The sequence below is a fragment of the Onychostruthus taczanowskii genome, unplaced genomic scaffold (assembly GCF_017590055.1).
Source record: "Onychostruthus taczanowskii isolate IOZ18803 unplaced genomic scaffold, ASM1759005v1 scaffold44, whole genome shotgun sequence".
Lineage (NCBI taxonomy): Eukaryota > Metazoa > Chordata > Aves > Passeriformes > Passeridae > Onychostruthus > Onychostruthus taczanowskii.
Genome location: NW_024501903.1, coordinates 5,940,623 through 5,959,782, shown reverse-complemented (window position 1 = coordinate 5,959,782; position 19,160 = coordinate 5,940,623). Strand labels below are relative to the sequence as shown.

The following is a 19,160-nucleotide window of genomic DNA, read 5'->3' as shown; positions in this document are numbered from 1 at the left end:
TCCCCTCTTCATTGCCAGTGTCCTGCAAATCTGTAATTACATATAACACAGACAAAATCTACAATCAAACTAATTCTGTAACACATTGGAAAACATGTTCCTCCTCAGGATTATAAGGCACCTAACCAATCTATCAATCTCTTTTTCCCATTCTTCCATATGAATTACATACTACAAGGCTGGCACACAAGAACAGCAACACTTGGAAGAAAATCTGATTTATAAGCCTGCAGTTCCCAAGTTCAGGACTGACAAGGACACTGAGCAAGAAAATGCCAGTGAGGTACTTAAAATAGGGTATCCACTTGGGAACAGATTAAGTGATTAAGTTCAATGTTGCTGCCAGCTGCTAGTAGCAATTTGAAGGGCTACAGATAGGTTTATGAACTCAAATCAGGACTTTTTCCCACTTCCCTGATTTTTCACTACAATTTGTTCTAAGCTGCTCAGCAGATAACTGAAAATGCCCCTGTGTCTCCATGTGAAACATCAGTTTCCTAAGGGACTTTGAGTCTATTAAAATTTGATTTTGCCTGTAACAGAAGCTAACAGACAAACAGATGTGAAATCAGAAAGTCATATTTCACTGTCAGCAGCAGCATTTTGCACATTATACATAACTGCCATCTGAGAACATACCAAACAACTTTGTATTTAAAAAAAACCTTAACTTTCAAATACCTCTTGACATCTTTTAGCAATTTCTTTCATTAAGAACAATGACCCCACATTTTCACTAATAATGTGATTTTTTAGGCAAAATATCTCTAGGTCACACATCATGGATTCTGACAGAAAGGGGAATAACCCTACAGAAATTAAGTATTCTAGCATCATTCACTGCATACGTGTTGTACCAATATATTTTTGTCATTTCCACATACTATTTCTAGTATGTGGAAATGACAGTCTATTTCGACTTTCATTTCCTTGAAGTTTCAGATCCTAAATAGAATCCTGTTAACATGTCAGAGCTTCCATACATTGCCACAAACAAGTCTAGAAAAACCCATTTAATATAAAATTTGTTTGCCTACTTTTTTTGTTACTCTTAAAAAGTGTAGCTTTGCAACTTTCTCATAGTTGCTCTGCTGTAATACGACAACCTTGTACAGGTTTGGTCTCATAAGCAGTTTCAACTCTCCACTCACAAATATTCTGAAAGGTACAAGAAGGTCACAGACTGACAACCAGCTTGATTTCTTCCTCTTTAATGTTACCTAGAAATATCAGAAGTCTGGCACAGAAAAGCTTCACATTGTAACAAGTTTGTAGGAAAAGTTAAGCCCAGGCTACCACTGATAAAAGGCAGAAAATACATTTGCTCTCACCCCAAAATGATACTCTGATACCAACAGCAGGGCTGGAGTTTAAGTATCTAGATAAAGTTCTACTAAAATGTATCAAATCTCTTAAAAGTAATTACTTCAAGATGAAAATCAGTCAGCTAGAGAGAAAAAAAGAAGATATTATGAAAAGATAATTAACTTATTTGGTAACTTGATTATGATTATTTGGTAATTTGATTATGATTATTTTCTCTATAATTACATTAAAGAAAGTGATTTAGAAGTGCTCCCATACTTCCAGAAACTCTTACACATCCTAAATCTTCAAAAACAATGGCTCTCTTTTAAAAGGATAGAACTTTGACATACATAGAACTTCACATGAGATTTGCTTACTCCACAGCTGAATTTCAGGAATGGGGCCTGACAGTGAGTCAACAACACAATGATACACATTTGCCATTAGTTTTACATGACTGCTTAAGGAAATTTCAGACATCCACAGTAATCAAAAGTGCATTCACACCACCTCTAGTACCTCCTTCACTATCTTTTTAAAAAGAGTAATCTTTTACTTTACCCTTCTTTTACCTTCTCTTCTTTAAATTAAACTTACTAACTAGATGTCTAAAGCATCTCACTCCACAGTAAATTAAGAAAGTATTGTAACTGACACTATTTATACAAGCTACTGACATAAGTTGAGTTGGATTTCCAACAATAAAACCTTCCAAGCCGGGATTTCATCTGCCATCTTCCTGGGCACATAACAAATGGCAGCTTTGGGCTATCCTCGGATTACTTAGAGTTTTCTTCCCCCTCTTAATACTTTCATAATGAACTTACCTCTGACAGATGAACTTCAGCACCTCTCCTTAAGTGAAAGGCTTTGCTTTCTGTACCACTACATTTAATCCAATCTGAATTATTTCAACCCATGGTTTTCTCCACAACATCCTGTCATTCCTCCATCTTAACTAATGTCCCATTCTTAATTCAAATCATTAGCATTCTCTTCTCTGTGACTAATTACAAACATGGCTCAAATTATATTTTAAAAAACAAACAAGAACAAAACCATAGTTTCATTAGGAAGCCCTGATAAACCAAGTTTTATCAGGAAATACTGAGCAATGCAACTGCTCATTAAACAAAACAAACCACAAACTTGAAACTGCATGTTTGTAAAGCGTTTTTTCACCGTAGCTTTCTAGATTTAAATTTAAGGTTGCAAAACAACATTATTTCAGATGAACTGTATTTCCAGCACTCTGAAATAAGGCCACTGAACTGTCAAATGTCAATCATCAAACAACCAAAACAAGAAACATTATTATATTAAACTGAAAATCCATAAACACAAACCCTACCTGCTTTTCCTTTCAATGAGAATAGCCATGTAAGAAGCAGGTAAAGCTGCACCAAAGCCAGGAGACCAAAAGTAGAATTTTCCAAGTATCTTCCTGAAAAAGTAATTTAGACACATATTACATGCAAATGGAACATTCATGCACCACACTGTATTTTATCTGTATTATAAAATTACAAATGATGTATTAATTCTGTCTTCTTACATTAATCTATAATTACTAATAAACACTAATTGTTGTATTTTTACAGTTGGATAATTCTCAGAGGAATTCCCAAAGTGCTTCATAAATAAATTCCTGAAAGACTTCATCAATGTATTAATTTCATTTAAGTGGCTACTTTTCTTCCAGGAAATTGGTGCCTTCCAATAGACATTTTTGAAAAGTTGCAGATACTAATTACAGAAAAATCTCCTAAAAGACCTTATAGCCACTGATCTCTTTGCTACTTGTCCAAATACAAGTAGGATGTTCAGGAAGATCTGCCATGTGGAACGCAGCGATGCACTCAGGTGAGACAGAAATCAAATCAAATAATTATAATACATGCCACACTCCAAACAGACAATCCACTGATGCTAAAAACAGGAAAGTACATTTACAGTAAGCCAAGGAGTCAGTCTCTACATTACAAGTGGAAGCAACAGTGAATTTCCAGTACTACTGGAAGGGAAGCTGGGAAGGCTCTCATTTTTGGCAGCTAGATCTGGACTTCTTTTAGAGTTCAAACAATTTCAACTACCAAAATTCCTTCAACAATAAGAATTTTAAAAAAAGTTACACAAACGGCAATATCTAAGAAAATCTTTCTATAAATTGGTCATTATTAAAGGAAGAAATCCAAACTGCATGCCAGACACAATGTCACCCACCATGTTTGGTCTGCACCTTCAAACTTATTCAGGCCAATCATGGGCAAACAAGAACCAGAGTTGTGACATTTGGTAGCATGATAATAAACATACTTCAATTATACCAATGCTGCTCAGATGACAAGCACCATCAGTGAGAAAACAAAGGATAACAATGGAGTCTACCCTTCTAAAAACACAGCAAACAAACTAAACCAACAAAATGGCAAACACATACATGGTAGAAGAGGACACTTTCTTAGACAAAATTTCATGTTGACACAGAAGACAGAACAAAGATAATTAATCAACACCACCTGATTAGCTCACTCTCATTCTTGCCGTCAAAGGCATGAGCAGCCTCATCTCATAGTTCTACAAAAATAACATTACAGCGAGCAATGCCAGCTTATGTTCATAAGTGAAAAGAGAGCCAGTGTATCAGCAGCAAGTGATGTAATGGCAATTACACACACTGCTCATTCCCACGGCTGCAAAAGGATAATTTCTCAGGATGACAACGCCAAATGCTGCAGGAGCTAAAGTTCATTATTAGGACTCTCTCAGAAAGTAATTACTGTATGAAGTTTCAGGGAAGTCATTTTAAGCATCTTAATAAGTATGAACACATCTTACCAGACACACCTGCTAAGTAACAGAACAAATGCCTTTTCTGTGGGAAAGAAACAGTAATTTGTTCTTTTGGCATGGTTTAGAATCCTTTTACAAATGCTTGGATGTTTGGTTTGACAAGATTTCGGAAACAACAGTAACACATTTTACATAATAAAGTTCAGTGGAAATAAAAATGTACAGTCACTAACTGAAACATTTAAACTTCTACTAAAGTAAATGAAAATTAGATTTTGTTATTACTTGCATGGTTATTTTCACATGTTCTATGGATAGAAATTGGAGTAAGAACGAGGAGCTCTTTCAGGTCAAGCACCTAATTCCTTAATCTACAAGCTGTACATGGACAAACTTAATTACTCTAGTTAATAGACTAATGCAACCATGTTTTTGTGAGGTTTTACATGTAATTGAACCACAACCCTAAAAATCACACCTTTCATTTAACAGATGCAATGCCTGTCAACACAGGAACCCAGCACATCCATCTGCAGCCCAGACAGATGTAGTCTGCTGGATCTCACCAGTGGAAGAGATTACAATCCCCAGCTGGACTGTGACACATCCTTAACAGAGATCATCACTCTCACTGCTCTGCCAACAGAGCAGCCTGTACATAGACCCTAATTCACCACACAAAAAAAAACAGGAGCTAAAAGAAAGCCAGTCAAGTTACCTTGGCAATCTTTCCTAAAACAAGAACATCTACCCACTGCCTAAGTCATTGCTGACATTGGACTTAGATATTTTTGGGATTTTACCCACCTGTGAAATGATGAGAGTATTAAACAATGCCTGCAATAATTTTATATTCCACATTCTTGCCTAAAGCTTTACATCCCTAAGAGTTATTTTCATCAGTTTCAATTTTGGTAGTTTTTCCTAGCTGAAATGAAGAAACTACAGTAAATATGAGTTAACATGTCCAGCTATAAACCCTTACTCCATTGTTTTGGTCTAGAACTGCAGGAGGTCAAGAACAATCAACTGCACAGGGCTTGCTGGACAATTCTGAGTTACTGCTGCTGCTACAATACACCTCTGAAGCAAAAACAGATAAAAACTGCAGCATATATCCTATACTACAAATCTATCACATCCAATCTCTCATCACTATCTAGAACCAGGTGGAGAGCATCTAGATCTTCACAGCCTCAAACAATGTCTTTTCATGGTTGCATATCAACTCCAGAAATACACAGGTCAATTATGCAGAAACAGAGGTACTGGTATTTCTTTGATGGTTTAAAATGCTTCTGGCCTAGATAATCACATACCCCTACTCTTGCTCTCAGGGGCCACTGAAGGAAGTACACTGTATCACACAACAGTAAGTTCAAAGAAGAATACAACTTCAATCAAAACATTAAGAAAACATAAACATTAAAAAAGACACAAACTGCTTAAAAATAAAGGACTGAAGGCTGACATTTCCATCCTCCATCAACCACCCAAGAGCAGGTGAGAGAAGCAAGCTTATATGACTCAAGCTGCAAGACAAGTATATTAAATACAAGATATTAAGTACATTTCAAGTGAATGACTTTTCAACATTATGATCTTAGGACAAACTCTTAAAAAGGCATACAGAGCTCAGTTTGTAAAGGTGTCATGTACTCAATTCAGCTTCCTAGTGCAGTCTCATTTTTTTTCTCCAAACACTACTCAGTCAGCTCCTTGACCATATTCAAGTGCTGAAGTGACCTGTTCAAAGAACCTACACATAATGACCCTCAAACACCCTCCTGATAAACAGCAGCCAGTTTAAAGCCCGTCCCTGAGTAAGGACAGATCTGCTTTCTTACTGTGCACTTTTCTCTGTCAAATTTCCGAAGTTATTTTAATCAACAGATCTTTCTGAAATTGATGACAGTCAGTTTTAGATTTCTGTACCCTAAATAATCTTACACAATCTCTCATACTAGTGTTCAGCCCCTCTTCCAGATTTCTTAGGTATTCCCAAAACAAAAGGACATAACAGGAACTCCACTGGCAACTTCTTTCTACTATGCAAACCAATTCTTTATGCCTTGTTTTGTTTCACATATATTAACTACTTCCTAATAATTTACTAATTCCTGGAAGACAGAGGACCTTTCTTCTTGAGAGTCCTAGCAAGTGTTCTTATCACAGGCACCTGGGAATACATGGAAAATGCACCAAGTAGATCATCACCAGGAATGTACCCATTCTTCAAAGGATACAAGTTTGGAAAGTATTTCTTCTCTGATACATAACATGAATAACAATCATGTTATCCATTGTTTTCTGAAATGTAATTTAATAGCTCAATTGCTGAGGCTCTGAATTTCATTTTGGACAGAAAAGCTGCAAAATTCTCACTATATCTGGACATTCATGTACTTCAACAGGCACCATGACCATGGCTGCCTTAAACGCTTGTTTTGCCTCTATTAGTGATTTCAGTTCCCCAGTTTCAATCAGCACTCTAGCCAACAACTTTTTAGTTGCAAGTCCTGCAATTGCTAGTGGTGGGCAGTGCGCAGAGACTGCCATCAAGGATTCTGCTGCACCTGTTCACTCCTCAGGGGCATCCCTTTGCAAGAGAAAAAGCATGTACACCTACCAAGATGTTGGTTGGATACTGTGCAGCACAACTGTATGAATGGCAGGGTAAGCACTTACATGTGTTTCCTGTCACATTTAATCATTGGAATTGTCCTTTATATGGTTCTGACCTAGGTCAACCCAAACAATGCTTCAAGGGGACTTGGAGGGCACCTGGGCTAGGCAGCATTTCCATTACCCAGCCTGCATCTGGCCATGCTGTTCTGGAGGTCAGAACAGCTTAAACTGCTATGCTCACACAGGTGAAAGTGATGCCATGCCAGAGTAAGACACTAATTTCTTACCTACTTCACTGATCAGCACAGGAATGGTCACAGATCTGCTAGATGGCTAATATCCTCTGTAAGAGGAACTGCTGAAAACCATACAACTTAAAACTTACTTTACAGCTTAATTTAGAGAATAACATTTAACTACAGCATTGGAATAAAGCACTGCGGGTTTACAGGCAAATACATGGCAGAATAAGGAACAGCACTCTGTAGTTCAGAGGAATAAAGATAAATCAATATTAATACAACCTAAATTGCTAGAAAACATCATATTCTTTAGAGCTCATTACTTAGAGATTCACTTTGAACTCTGAGAATTATTTACTTGAAAAGCATGCCATGGCTCCTCAGCCAGCTCCTCTTCTTCTCTGCCTTCTCCTCCACCTTTGAAGGAAAGTTGAGAGGCCTCTAAACAGATTTAGAACTAGGGCATAAGGGGTTTATCTTTTAGAGGGGCTGGTGAGTATGCTGTGAGTTAACTTTCAAACATTCATAGCTACTGTGGGCTTTACACGTCTATGTGTAACATCTCTTACAATAAATGCATAATCTATTAATAAAAAACAACTTTTAGTTTTTGACTATCCTGATAGTTTCTTGAAATATATGCTGGAAACAGAATACAGAGGTGCTTTTTATGCTCATTTTTCAGAGCAAGTCTGTATCTTACAGAATCCCAGAGGCCATGCTGGGATTTCCTTCATTTATGATCATAAGGAAAAGTACAAACTTGGATGGCTGGATAAAGTTCAATATAATTAAAAGTTACCACAGCTTCTGCATGAGGAAAACAGAAACCAATATCAAATTATGTCAATTATTTCTAGGAAAGAAAGATTAGGCCTTTTAATTGCCCTCTAGAATTTATTTTCATTTCCTGCAACAATGTATTTTGAATCTGTAAAACAGAGAAAAAGAAGCAAAGTGGATACTTTGACTTGTTTACTCATTTAGAAGACTACAAAAATGAGAATAAAGTAATTTTTAAAAAGCAAAGTTTCATATTCAAATGGTAAAATCAGAAATCAAGATGATTGCTGTAGCTTTTCTTATTTCAAAGCATTACAAACAAGCCAATTAAAGAAAGAGAAATATTATTATACAAATTGAAAAGTTGCACAAAAATAGCTTTATTACATTTCATTTTTAGGATAGTATACCAACCTTAGAATGCAAAAGCAAGCAATATACAAGGTCCCATTTGCTGTCAGAAAGGAAGTTGACTGCAAGATCTCAGGCAGCAGTTTGTACAAATAATAGTCAAGTTTTCGTTTCCTGAGAATAGCTGCAATCTAAGGGAGAAGGGAAGAAAAAAAAAATGGAGGACAAACGTTAATTCAGTTAGGCACTTTTTGCACATGGTAAAGAAATAGAAGAAGGGAAAATGAGGCATGCCCACTTAAGTAGTAAAACAAAGCCTATTAAACTTTATGGACAATACCACAAAGATTTGCTTTGAACTTGTTCTACATGTCACAGTATTTATACCAGGAAATACATCAAGCAATATGAAATAGGAAGTATAGGAGGAATTTTATTACCTTGCTAACGTTGGCCATAATTGTCAGAAACATTGTCTGCCAGATATCAAAACTTTTAAGATGTTGATATATCTACAGAGTTTTATCTTTAAGACAACTGGACAATCACATAATTATGGTCAGACTATCACTAAAGTAATCCAAATACACGCCTTACACAGTGTCTCTGAAGTGGTGATGTATTTTTAAAGGTTTTCTATACCAATTAAATAACTAAGTCCTCAAAAAATGTTCACCATCTCCTGGGAAAACAACACATTCCTGACATATTTCACAAAATTGGTATATTACCTAAAAAACTGCCTATAGCAGAAAACAGGTTCAATCTAAAGAATAAATATTCTTTTTGTTCCATTTAATGTATGTCCCAGGTATTATAAAGAATAGTTTATTTAATGACTCAAACAGTAAAGGTTCTCAAACTTTTTTTAGGCTACAGAAATTCTGCAATTAGGTAACAGGAAGATGTAGCAAACCACGCTTGCCTCAGAGGTACCCCGGGCTACAAGAGGCAACAGACAAGCTCAAGTATGGGAAACTCTGGTTACACCTAAAGAAAAACAAGTTTTCATTTGAGGGTGGCTGAATATTGGAGGAGGTTGCTGAAAATGATTGTGAACTCTCCACCGCTGGAGACCCTTGAAACTTAACTAGAAAAGTCCTCAAGCACCTCAGGGCCACCTAAGGTCCCACCAGCCTGTGTGCTCTTACAACTCCAGGAAAGTACACTTTGAGTGTAACATGAGACAATTTTTCTTTCTACAAGCATTATTATCTTCAGCCGCACTGATTTCCCTGAGACTATCAAAACTGGACTGAGTTTTTGATCAATGCTTAGAGAAGTTCCAAACAGAGCAAGCTTCATATTGCTAGTGCTGATGAGAAGAAAGAGAGAGATCCTGTCAAATCCATACTCCCAGCACATCTCAAAGTCCTGGTTGTGAGAGGGAGGTAGTCTTCCCAAGCATTGCCCGCTGAATAGCAAGTAAATGTTTTAGAATCAGAAATGGGCTCAGGATTCTACTAAAACTAACCGCGTTAGTTTGGAAAGTTCTGCCAAAATCTTCTTTCCAAAATGAAGCTTGAACTAAGGATTAAGAAGAAATCCATGCATGAACAAACCTCTGAAAACAGATTTACACATTACTTAATCAAGTGTCAAGACTGCTTTGAGCATAGTGGATTAGGCAATAATGCAATCCAGATAATTTTTCTGCTGAAGGAAAGTCTTAACGTAGTCTAAATGCCAGATAACTGGTTGCAACCCACTCAGCTATTTCTAGCATATTGTAGGAAGGACATGAACACTGGAACAAAATAACCATTTTTTTAAGAACACAGCCCTTATACCAAAGCATGAAGCCTTGCTCCCTCACACCAAAGTGTAAGAAGTGTACCATGGAAAGATTGGTATCTTATAAATTAACGTCAAATCAAATTCCGAAATTTACTTCTGTAATGTCTCCAGGAAGTTTTAGATTAATGTAAATTTCTGCTCTGCCTTCTCTTTACTATGCTACTCCCAAATAAAAAACAGAAAAGAGCCAGAAACAATAACACACAAACCATTGCAAAGAAAATTGCTCACACTAATTGAAAGAGAAATATGTGTGAGAGCAATAGAGCTTCATGCATACACAAACAACAAAACTAGACAAAAAAACAAAAACAAACAAACTAAAATCTTATAAAATCTTAAATTTTCTAACTGTTTATAGACATCAACAAAGCTAAATATTGTGTAAGGCTGAAGCAGGCAAGAGCGAACTATAGAGCTCTACTCTTCTACTACCAGTGATGTGATTACATGGAAAAAAAACCAGATATTTCAGGATACCATTCTGTTGTCCCTATCAGTGCCACACATTTCAGAAAAGTGTTATTCAAGTGCAGAAGGATTACGAAATCTGATGTCAGAATGCAGCAGTTCATGGCTCCCACTGGGATACACTTCACTCAAATCAGCTGGGAGAACACTGTGATGAAAACCAAATTCTTACAATAAATGCGCAGGTCAAGGCTTAGCAGTGGATGCCAATAGCAGAAAGAATGGAAGAAGAGGGCATCAGGACATCCAGTAGGTACTTCCTTGGCAAATGAATAATCTCCATAACGATGCTAACAGATGTATTAAAAAAAACCTGGTCAGTATTAATAAACAGACAGAAAACAATATTTTCTAGCATTAACTGTAGAATTCACACAACTGCATTTTGACTTTCCAACATAAAAAAATGTAATTATAGAAAATCAGTCCACCAGTTTCAGGATACCTCAGTTTGCGGAATATCATTACCCAAGTCCTTTTTCTTTTATAATTTAGTCTTTATACATAAATGCTAAGCCCCATAGATCTAAAAAAATCAGAATTCTTTTATTGCATCCTAACCATGGAAAGAATATACACAATTCCAATGCCATCCCTAAACCACAGCTACACAGTCTACTGCAAGATTACAGCTAGGCAATTGCTGTTCCAGCAGAAAAGGAACACAAGACTCAAACCCAAACATGATGTGAGGCACCAGCCAAGCCTGATTATTTTCATGATGTGTCATGCAACACCTACAAGTATTCATCATCCAAACACAATAACCTCAGCTTCACCTCCAGTATCCTTAATCCTCACCTGTATCCCTGAACTATGGATTCCACAAGAGGCACTGCACACAAAGGATAGTTTGACTTAATTATAGTACTAATTGGCTGACCAACGTACAGCTGGACAGGTTACACAGCAGGCTAAAAACACCACAGGCTTTCTGCCAATTCTGCTGTCCTGCGTACAACATTTTTGTCTCTCCCTCCTCCATCCTCCCTCCTTAACCATGTCCTAAGTTTGTACAAAGTGTGTGACTTCAAGGACTACCCCTCCATCAAAATTAAACAACACATACTACATTGACTGATAGAAAATGGAAACAAGTAGCACCATCTCTCATTCCTTCACAACATCCAGCTGAAATCCACCACACCATAACAAACTTTTATTAAAGAAAAAGAGGAAAAGAAAAAAAGAATTTTAAAAACCCTACAGAAATATGCAGACACTTAGCCAAATCCTTAGGAAAGCAGAGTTCAACAGCATTTATAAGCACAACTATCTGACATGTTGAGGCACCTTTAAAATGCAAATTTAGAGATTACCAACACAACTGTGCACATGGTTTATATAATCCATATGATGCAAGTCACTAAAAACCCAAGGAAAAATTTATAAATTAAGTCACACACTAAAAACAAAGCAATCTTCAGTATTTAAAACAGTTAAGAAAATACTTCAGATTACTCAAGTGGCGGGCAGAGCTACAAATACATGTTAGATTTCTTTTAAAATTGTATTCAGTTATTTATATGTTCTTTTAGAATAATTTGCAATTTTTTACAAATTTTACAACAACATTACTCCTTTATTTTATAAAAATTATTTTTAAGCTCTTTGGTGTAACTGAATCTCAAAATGCCCTCAGGTAACACTTGGGTTTTGAAAGACCTGTTCAAATAAGCAACTTCTTTCTCACGTGTCCTCTGAAACACTCAGATTTGTTTTTCCTTGTTTAGCTCATCCCTTCCTGATTTCACAAATTACAAAACCTGGGTTCCACATTGTTTAATTCATATCAAAAACCTGGCTTCCACATTGTTTAATTTCATAAGTCCGTTCCTGCAGTACTCTGAGGAAGAAGAATGTGTGCCTCCTGCTCTCTGAGTTGCCCTGTCTCATGCAAGATGCTATATGAGGATCACCATCAGTGGGTTGTTTTGATTTGAATTTTTTAAAATTTTCCATATCACCCAATCAACTAAAAAAAAAGAAACAAACAGTACTCACACATTCTTTGAATGACATCTAAATTACCTTCAAGCCTGAAATCACTCTCATTCCATGACAACTTATCTTTAGTATTTGTTTTCCTTCTACTGAAATGAGTTGGAGACTGAATTTCATTCCCTTTAAAATGTCTAACTCAGCATAATTTTCAAGGATTATCCTCCTACCCTGAAATTCTTGCACTCTACAGTAAAGCTGTACGAACTTAAGAGAGCAGATTTATTCCTTGATAAACAGTCCCTGCTACTTCTCAGTATTTGTAGCGTCTTTACCAAGATCTTTGCTCAGTCAGTCAAGGCTGAGACTTTCCCTCATTTCCAACAGTACCGTGATACAGGTGCCTGGTTACCCCTTGCATCTTTGAGCATAAATTTTTCAGTTCACCTGAATTCATTATAAGATTCTTTTTAAATTCTCAGCATATCTCAGCAAAAGATTATTTTTGTTTATTTTCAATTTATGAAAGAATTTTTATAGCATGGCCTGAAAACCACCTGAACAGAGTGGAATGACCGCAGCCTGGAATGAAGAAGTCACAGATTCTTACTTTAGTAACATTTAGGCTAATTTTACTCATATTTAACCCAGCTTCCAGAAGAATCTAAAGGCAAGAAGACAGTGACCTACATGTCATTCATCATATAGCAGAGACACAGGACACTGCACAGTACTAAGATGAACAGATACCCAAAAGAAGGCAATCACATACCACCATCACAGTAACTCTAGGTACTGAATCAGACAAAATGGAGATTACTGACAGTCTAACCCAGAGATCCAAGCTGGCATTCAGAAGCACATTCCACAGTAACACTATCATTCTCCCTAGTCCCCCCACCCTACTTCTAAACACACAACGGTTTGCAGCACAAAAAGGAAAAATCACATTTTAATATACCCAGCAATTCCAGAGTATTTCAGAATACAGTCTGGGCAGTGCAGCCTTCTTGCACACCTCAGAAAGATGATATGTGACAACTCTATCTATGCTGGCAGACAAGAGAGGATCCACTTTAGTGTTAGCTGGCTCCCCACCTTTGCTCAGGACCAGGTCAAACAGCTCTCCCAAGGGAAGCTGCATGCAAAGCAAACGTGAAGCAGCAGCAGCACAGCCAATGTGCACCATCCATCCTTGGGAACAACCTCTGGCCCAATCCTACAGCAATGTGAATGCAGCCAGGAAAGTGATGTGAGACTCACACTTCAGCTTGACCTTTGGCTGGTGATTCTGTCCCACCTACAACCATTTTCAAAATAATTCATTAGTACAGTAAGAACTGTTCTTGCTGTTGGTGCCTCCAGCCAAACAGTGACCTGCCAGCTGACACACCTTGCACTGCAGCTCCCTGGCCCATGCTGTACTCGTACCAATGTCCCTCCCACTGATATTGCAGAGCAAGGAAAAGCACTTCATATTTATACAACAGCTGATAGCACTTGTGTCTCTGACAATATGATACCCAATGCTATCCTCTTCCTAGAGAGGTTACAAAGTAAAAAATGGAGATTAAGATACAGAATGCAGTTATTGGTGGGTCAAACAGGGCTCAGAAAGACAACAACACTGGAATCCTAAGTAGAAAAAAAACCCTTTCTGACACAGAAAGAGAAAGAAGCAACTGGCATCTAAAAACCTGAAGATTATTCTAGGCACAGGAGGAAGCAGATATGGCACAAGTATGAAGAAATATTAGAAGTGCAACCCACATGAGAATCAAAAGTAAGAAAATGGACGTGAAAAGAGTATGAGAAGAGATTAAGAAAGAAAAAAAATCAATAAAAAGGGCAAGTGCTGAGGATCATTAAAATCTGTACTGGAGGTACTGGAGCAACAGACTCTGGTTACTTCTGCTCTGAAGAGTTGGCTGAACCACCCCTCAGTGCAGAGGACATCTGAAACAGATCTGCTGGCATCCACCCTGCACTAGGCCTGCTGCTCCTCTGCTCTAGGCCAGCAGATCTGTGTGGGAGAGGTGTCTGGAGTCAGAGCCAGGAGCAAGCCAAGAGTCAGCTTGGGCCAGTGCTCAAGCTGTGCCCTTTAGCAGCAGGAAGGAAGGACAGCAGATATAGGGGAGGAAGGGGTTGGTTCTGGGAAGGAAGGGCAGGAGATGTAGGTAGGGAGAGGAAGACCTATGTTTGAAAGGGAAAGGGGCAGGACAGAAGTCAGGTTGGAAAGTGAAGGCGGAAGCCTGTCTTAAATTAGGTGAAGAGAGTAGACAATCAGACTAAGAGAAAGGAAAGGTAAATGGCATAACTGACTCTTGCCATCCCAGGCAAAGGGTTAGAAGAATGAGTTCTAGAGTTACTACCACAAAGTAGCAAACAAACATTTTTTACCTTATTCAGATTAGGTGAAAATGTTACCTGATCAGATTATCTCTGATACACTACAAAGCCTTCATACAAATGACTGAGCACTACTACTGTGCACTATCAGCAAACAAATGTCTAAAATGTACAAACCCCCAGAAAAAGAGGACTTTGCTCTAGTGTATGTGATGAATAGCATTTTACCCTTGTGAAATCAACCGAATCTTGGGAAATGGAAGCTGAGACAACTCAAAGCCAGTATTCCAACCTTTTCTAAGCTTCCTGCAATTTACCTGTTAAATCATTTTCTTCTCCTCACCTATGTCAATTTCTAGAAGTCTGACCTCTCCAGCTTTGAAAATACAAGATGACAATTTCTCATTTTGTTTAGCTTTGACTAATGTAAAAACAAAGTACAGATGGAAGAAAACACCAAGTTCTGAGGAAGGACTTCTTCATTGAACCTTCAAGATATCAAGGCAAATACTTTTCATAAAGTATAATTACAAGGTTTATGAAAGACTGTTTAGGGATTCTTCTGCAAGTATAGATGCTAAGCAACTTTTTTTTTTAAGTGGGTCTCATAAGATTTGCATATGGAGACATTCAGTTTGTGAAAACACAAGCAGTCTTAATTACAAAACAGGCATTCCTGTCAGCCACTTCATATGGGGAGGGACAATTCAATTTAGATGTGAAGCCCTTTTTCACTAAAGCAATCAATTTGTACTGGAACAAAAATAAAGACAGTGCAAGTATGGTGTCTCAAGGCTATATTTTTTTCCAACAAAAAAAATACTCAAGCACAATTACTAAAAAGAGAAGGAAAAGAAACAAACAACAACTAAACAAAAAGTACAGCACTACTTAAAAGCAAAGACTATATAGCCACTTACTTAGCCAATATTTCACTTACTAATGCCACTTAATTCAGCTCCATCAGTCTCCCACAGTCCAAGGAGAAACAAAACATTTAAGAGATGTGGGGTGAAGCTGTTATGACTTTGCACTCTAAATTATAACTGTCCCTAACCACGTTCTCTCAGAGAACAACCTCTGGTTATTTATTCTCATCTATTCATTCATTTCTACACAACCTTTGTGAAAGGAAACTCTTTCATCTCCTTTCCTTAGTTATTAGCTTGTAGCAACAGGAGGAACAATCAGAAGCCATTTTACAGGCTTGACATAGAAAAATGAAGTGCATTTTTTGTTGCTGAGCTCTACAAAGAACCAGGACTAAGTACTGCCAGAAACATTTTGAACACACACTGATATAACTATAAAGACAAAATAACTTAAGTGCATCTTCTTATGTGAACCTGAACATGTCTGCTGTACAACTGTGGTATTTCATTTACAGTTAAAAGGTTTTCAAGCACAGCTGTAAGTCCACCAAAGAATGAATTCTGTGATGACTCTCTTTAATTCAAGACTGTTCTTTCCCTGCCAGGCTATTTAACTTGCAAAGCTTCTGCTTCCTCCTCTGCAGCCCACATTGCAGCCTTTTCCTCTTTACCTTACACTGGTTCTGGTGCTCATCAAATCCTGCTCAATAATCCAATTCAATTCACTACTGCATATGAAAATGACCCAGCTAAAAGCAGGGTAATTAACCTCTGGGTTAGCTCATGGAGAGATGAGGTCCAGAATCACACAAAGAAAAGGTACAGTTATGTGTCTGGGAGCAGAGACTGGCAAGTGCTTCCTCTCTCTTTAGACAGGATGTGAGAGCAGCTCAGCTTTAGATTACTCTGGCAAATCAAGTTAAACACTATCAATAAAAACCTAAGAGAAACTAAACTAAACTGCAAAGAAGACAGTGCAAAAAGTGACAACTACAATATAGCAGGACATTGGTTGAGAAGGTTCCCACCTCACTTTGGGTTTGTGACAAGATGTAACTGTTTATGGGGTCACAGTGCAAAACAGGTCAGGAAACCATTTTGCATTTTGAGGTCAGTTTTTCTTTTCAAAGAAATAAAAAGCGGGAGCTTTCTCCCTAACCCGTGACTGCACAACTGAGTGAACCATAACAGAGCTATGAGCAGGAAATCTCTTTACCAGGTTTGGCTGATGGGGATTTTTGATTTAATTACAGAACTGTTTAAGTTGCTTTATATTTAGCCAGACCTGAAAAATCACCACTACACCTCTCATGGAACACTTCAGAACCACGCTCTGCTGGTACAAGTATTTATGTTCCTACAGAGCAAACTAGACAGAAAACAGACACAAAGAAAATAGTACTGGCTAAAGGAAGAGGAGAAGAGAGAATGTTGTCTGTATTAGTTTCATTATACAGCTCACTGTATGCTCCCACCAGCTGCCACTCCTGTCTGTGGCAGTTCAGAGTGAAAATGTTCACTGTCAGACAGGACAGCTCCTTAGGTTCACACTGCTACATTACTGTTTTATCATATAAATGGATGTCATCACAATTTTCACTGAAGAAACCCTTCAATGGGAGCTAAACCAAATTATGTCAGGATGCTGCCATCCCACTCCTTTCCTTCTCTTTATTACATAGCTCAATCATTTTGTTGCACCACCACTGGTGCAGACTCAATGACTTGTGCTTCTTTCTGTCACGCCAGCTTGGGGGCAGCTCGGTGGCCAGCTCCCTCCTCATTCCCCGGGTACCACTACAGGAGAAGCAGGGAGGTGGGGACAGAAGCGCTCCCCTGCAGCGATTCCAACTTGGATTGACTTCAACGGTATGTTGACACAGGTGATGCAAGCACATCCCAGCTCCTCTATCTACACCCTAATTTGCTGGAAACGTGCCAGCTGCAACTGAGGTGATACAACCAAGCTTAACTGCACACTCACACTAAGATACCTCACCTGTAGGATACTCTCTAAATAGTCAGACTCCTTCAGCCTTCATAATTTTTTTTAGCCTTGCTTCATTATGCAATGGAATCTCCTTGATCTTAAAAGCACTGATTATGAAGGTATCACCAACACATGTGCATTACACTTGCTACTGCCAAAGACACAATGCTAGCCTCCCAGGCAAACACTAAGGCTTTTCATTCAGGTACCACAGGTATTGGAAAACGACAAAAATACGATGTTCAGGCATGTGTCCATGCCCCTCTACCCACCAGCACCAATCCTGTCACAGTATGTTATGCCTCCAGATGCCACCACCCCCTATGTCTTTCCTCTGCCCTACTTGGCCCAGATTCAACATATTCTCCCTGCCATGCCTTTCCCCCGCCAAAGGTTCTCCCCACCACACACCGGGTTCTCCCCACCACACACCCCTGCAGCCCTTTCACCAAACCACCATCCCTCTCCTCCCCAGCACCAGACTCCACACCAAACCATACTATTTACGATTCTTTCCCTTCACTCCAGGGTCAGGCTGCCCCTTGACTTGTCTCCTGCCTTTTGCCTCCGACCATAACCCTCTTCCTCCACCCCAGACAAGCTTCCTTTCCTCAATATGCCTTATGTCCTTCCCTGCCACCCCAAGCCAGACGCCCCTCGCCATGGCACCGCTTGTGCCCTCCCCAAAAACACCCCTATGCCCTTCCCCCTCCGCTCAGGCCAGGGGCCCACCACGTCCTTTATAGCCCCATTCCACTCCTGGCCAGGCTCCCCCCTGCGCCCTAGTATCCCCCCAAAACCAAGGCCAGGCTCCCCCCTCTCTGACACCCCTCCTGCCCTTGTCGTCGCAGGCCAGACCCCCCCTTAGGCCGGGCTGCCGCACATACACACGCACACACCCACCAGGTAGAGGGTGCCGTAGATGCGGAGGGACTCTGCCAGGGCGCTCTGGGTGACGTGCAGCACAGCCCAGGAGCACTTCGGGTGCCAGGTGTGCCCGATCTCGTAGCAGCTGTGGGGGATGGACTTGCTCAGGGCCGCCATCTTTGCAGCGCGCGCGCGGAGGGAAGAGAAGGGAGGGGGCGCGAGGCGCGCGCGGCCGCCGCGTCACCACCGGTGCCGGGGGAAGAGGTCGCGCGGGGCGCTGCGCGCGCCGGGGTTACTCGCGGGCACAGCCGCTCTTCCCACGCCCCTGCCCCGCGCGCGCGCCGCTCGCGTGAGGCCCGCAGCCAATCCGCGGCCGCCGGGGAGCGGCCGGGGCCGGGGGTGGCGCGAGCCGCCGGAGGAGGGGAAGGGGGGGCCGGCGGCGCGAGGCGACGCTGAGGGTGTGCGTGTCCCCTCTGTGTGTGCGTGTGTCCTCCGTCTGAGTGTCCTCCGTCTGAGTGTCCTCCGTGTGTGTTCCCCGTCTGTGTGTCCCCCGTGCCCTTGGGTGTCCTGCCTGTGTGTCCCGCGCCCGTCCCCAATGTGTCCCCTGTGTCCCGCGTGTGTCCCCTTCGTGTGTCCCCGCTATGTGCGTCCCGTGTCCTGTCACGCACCCGTGGCGGCACGGGCACTTTTGTGCCTGCACGAAGCTGTGTTTCTGTACTTGGTGGGGTCGCAGCCGTACGGATTGTGGGATGCCAGCGGCGCGAGCCG

General features: G+C 39.9%; 1 protein-coding gene across 1 annotated transcript in view; it reads right to left on the bottom strand.

The window, feature by feature from the left end:
• Positions 1–18,717, bottom strand: part of TMEM135 (transmembrane protein 135) — a 159,411-nt gene extending 140,694 nt beyond the window's left edge. The window contains exons 1-3 of the mRNA XM_041414155.1: positions 18,429–18,717; positions 8,169–8,296; positions 2,660–2,752 (exon numbers count right to left, since the gene is read on the bottom strand). Of these exons, the coding sequence (XP_041270089.1) occupies positions 2,660–2,752; positions 8,169–8,296; positions 18,429–18,569 (362 nt within the window). The 5' untranslated portion in view covers positions 18,570–18,717. The remainder of the gene's footprint in view (positions 1–2,659; positions 2,753–8,168; positions 8,297–18,428) is intronic.
• Positions 18,718–19,160: the final 443 nt, after the last annotated feature.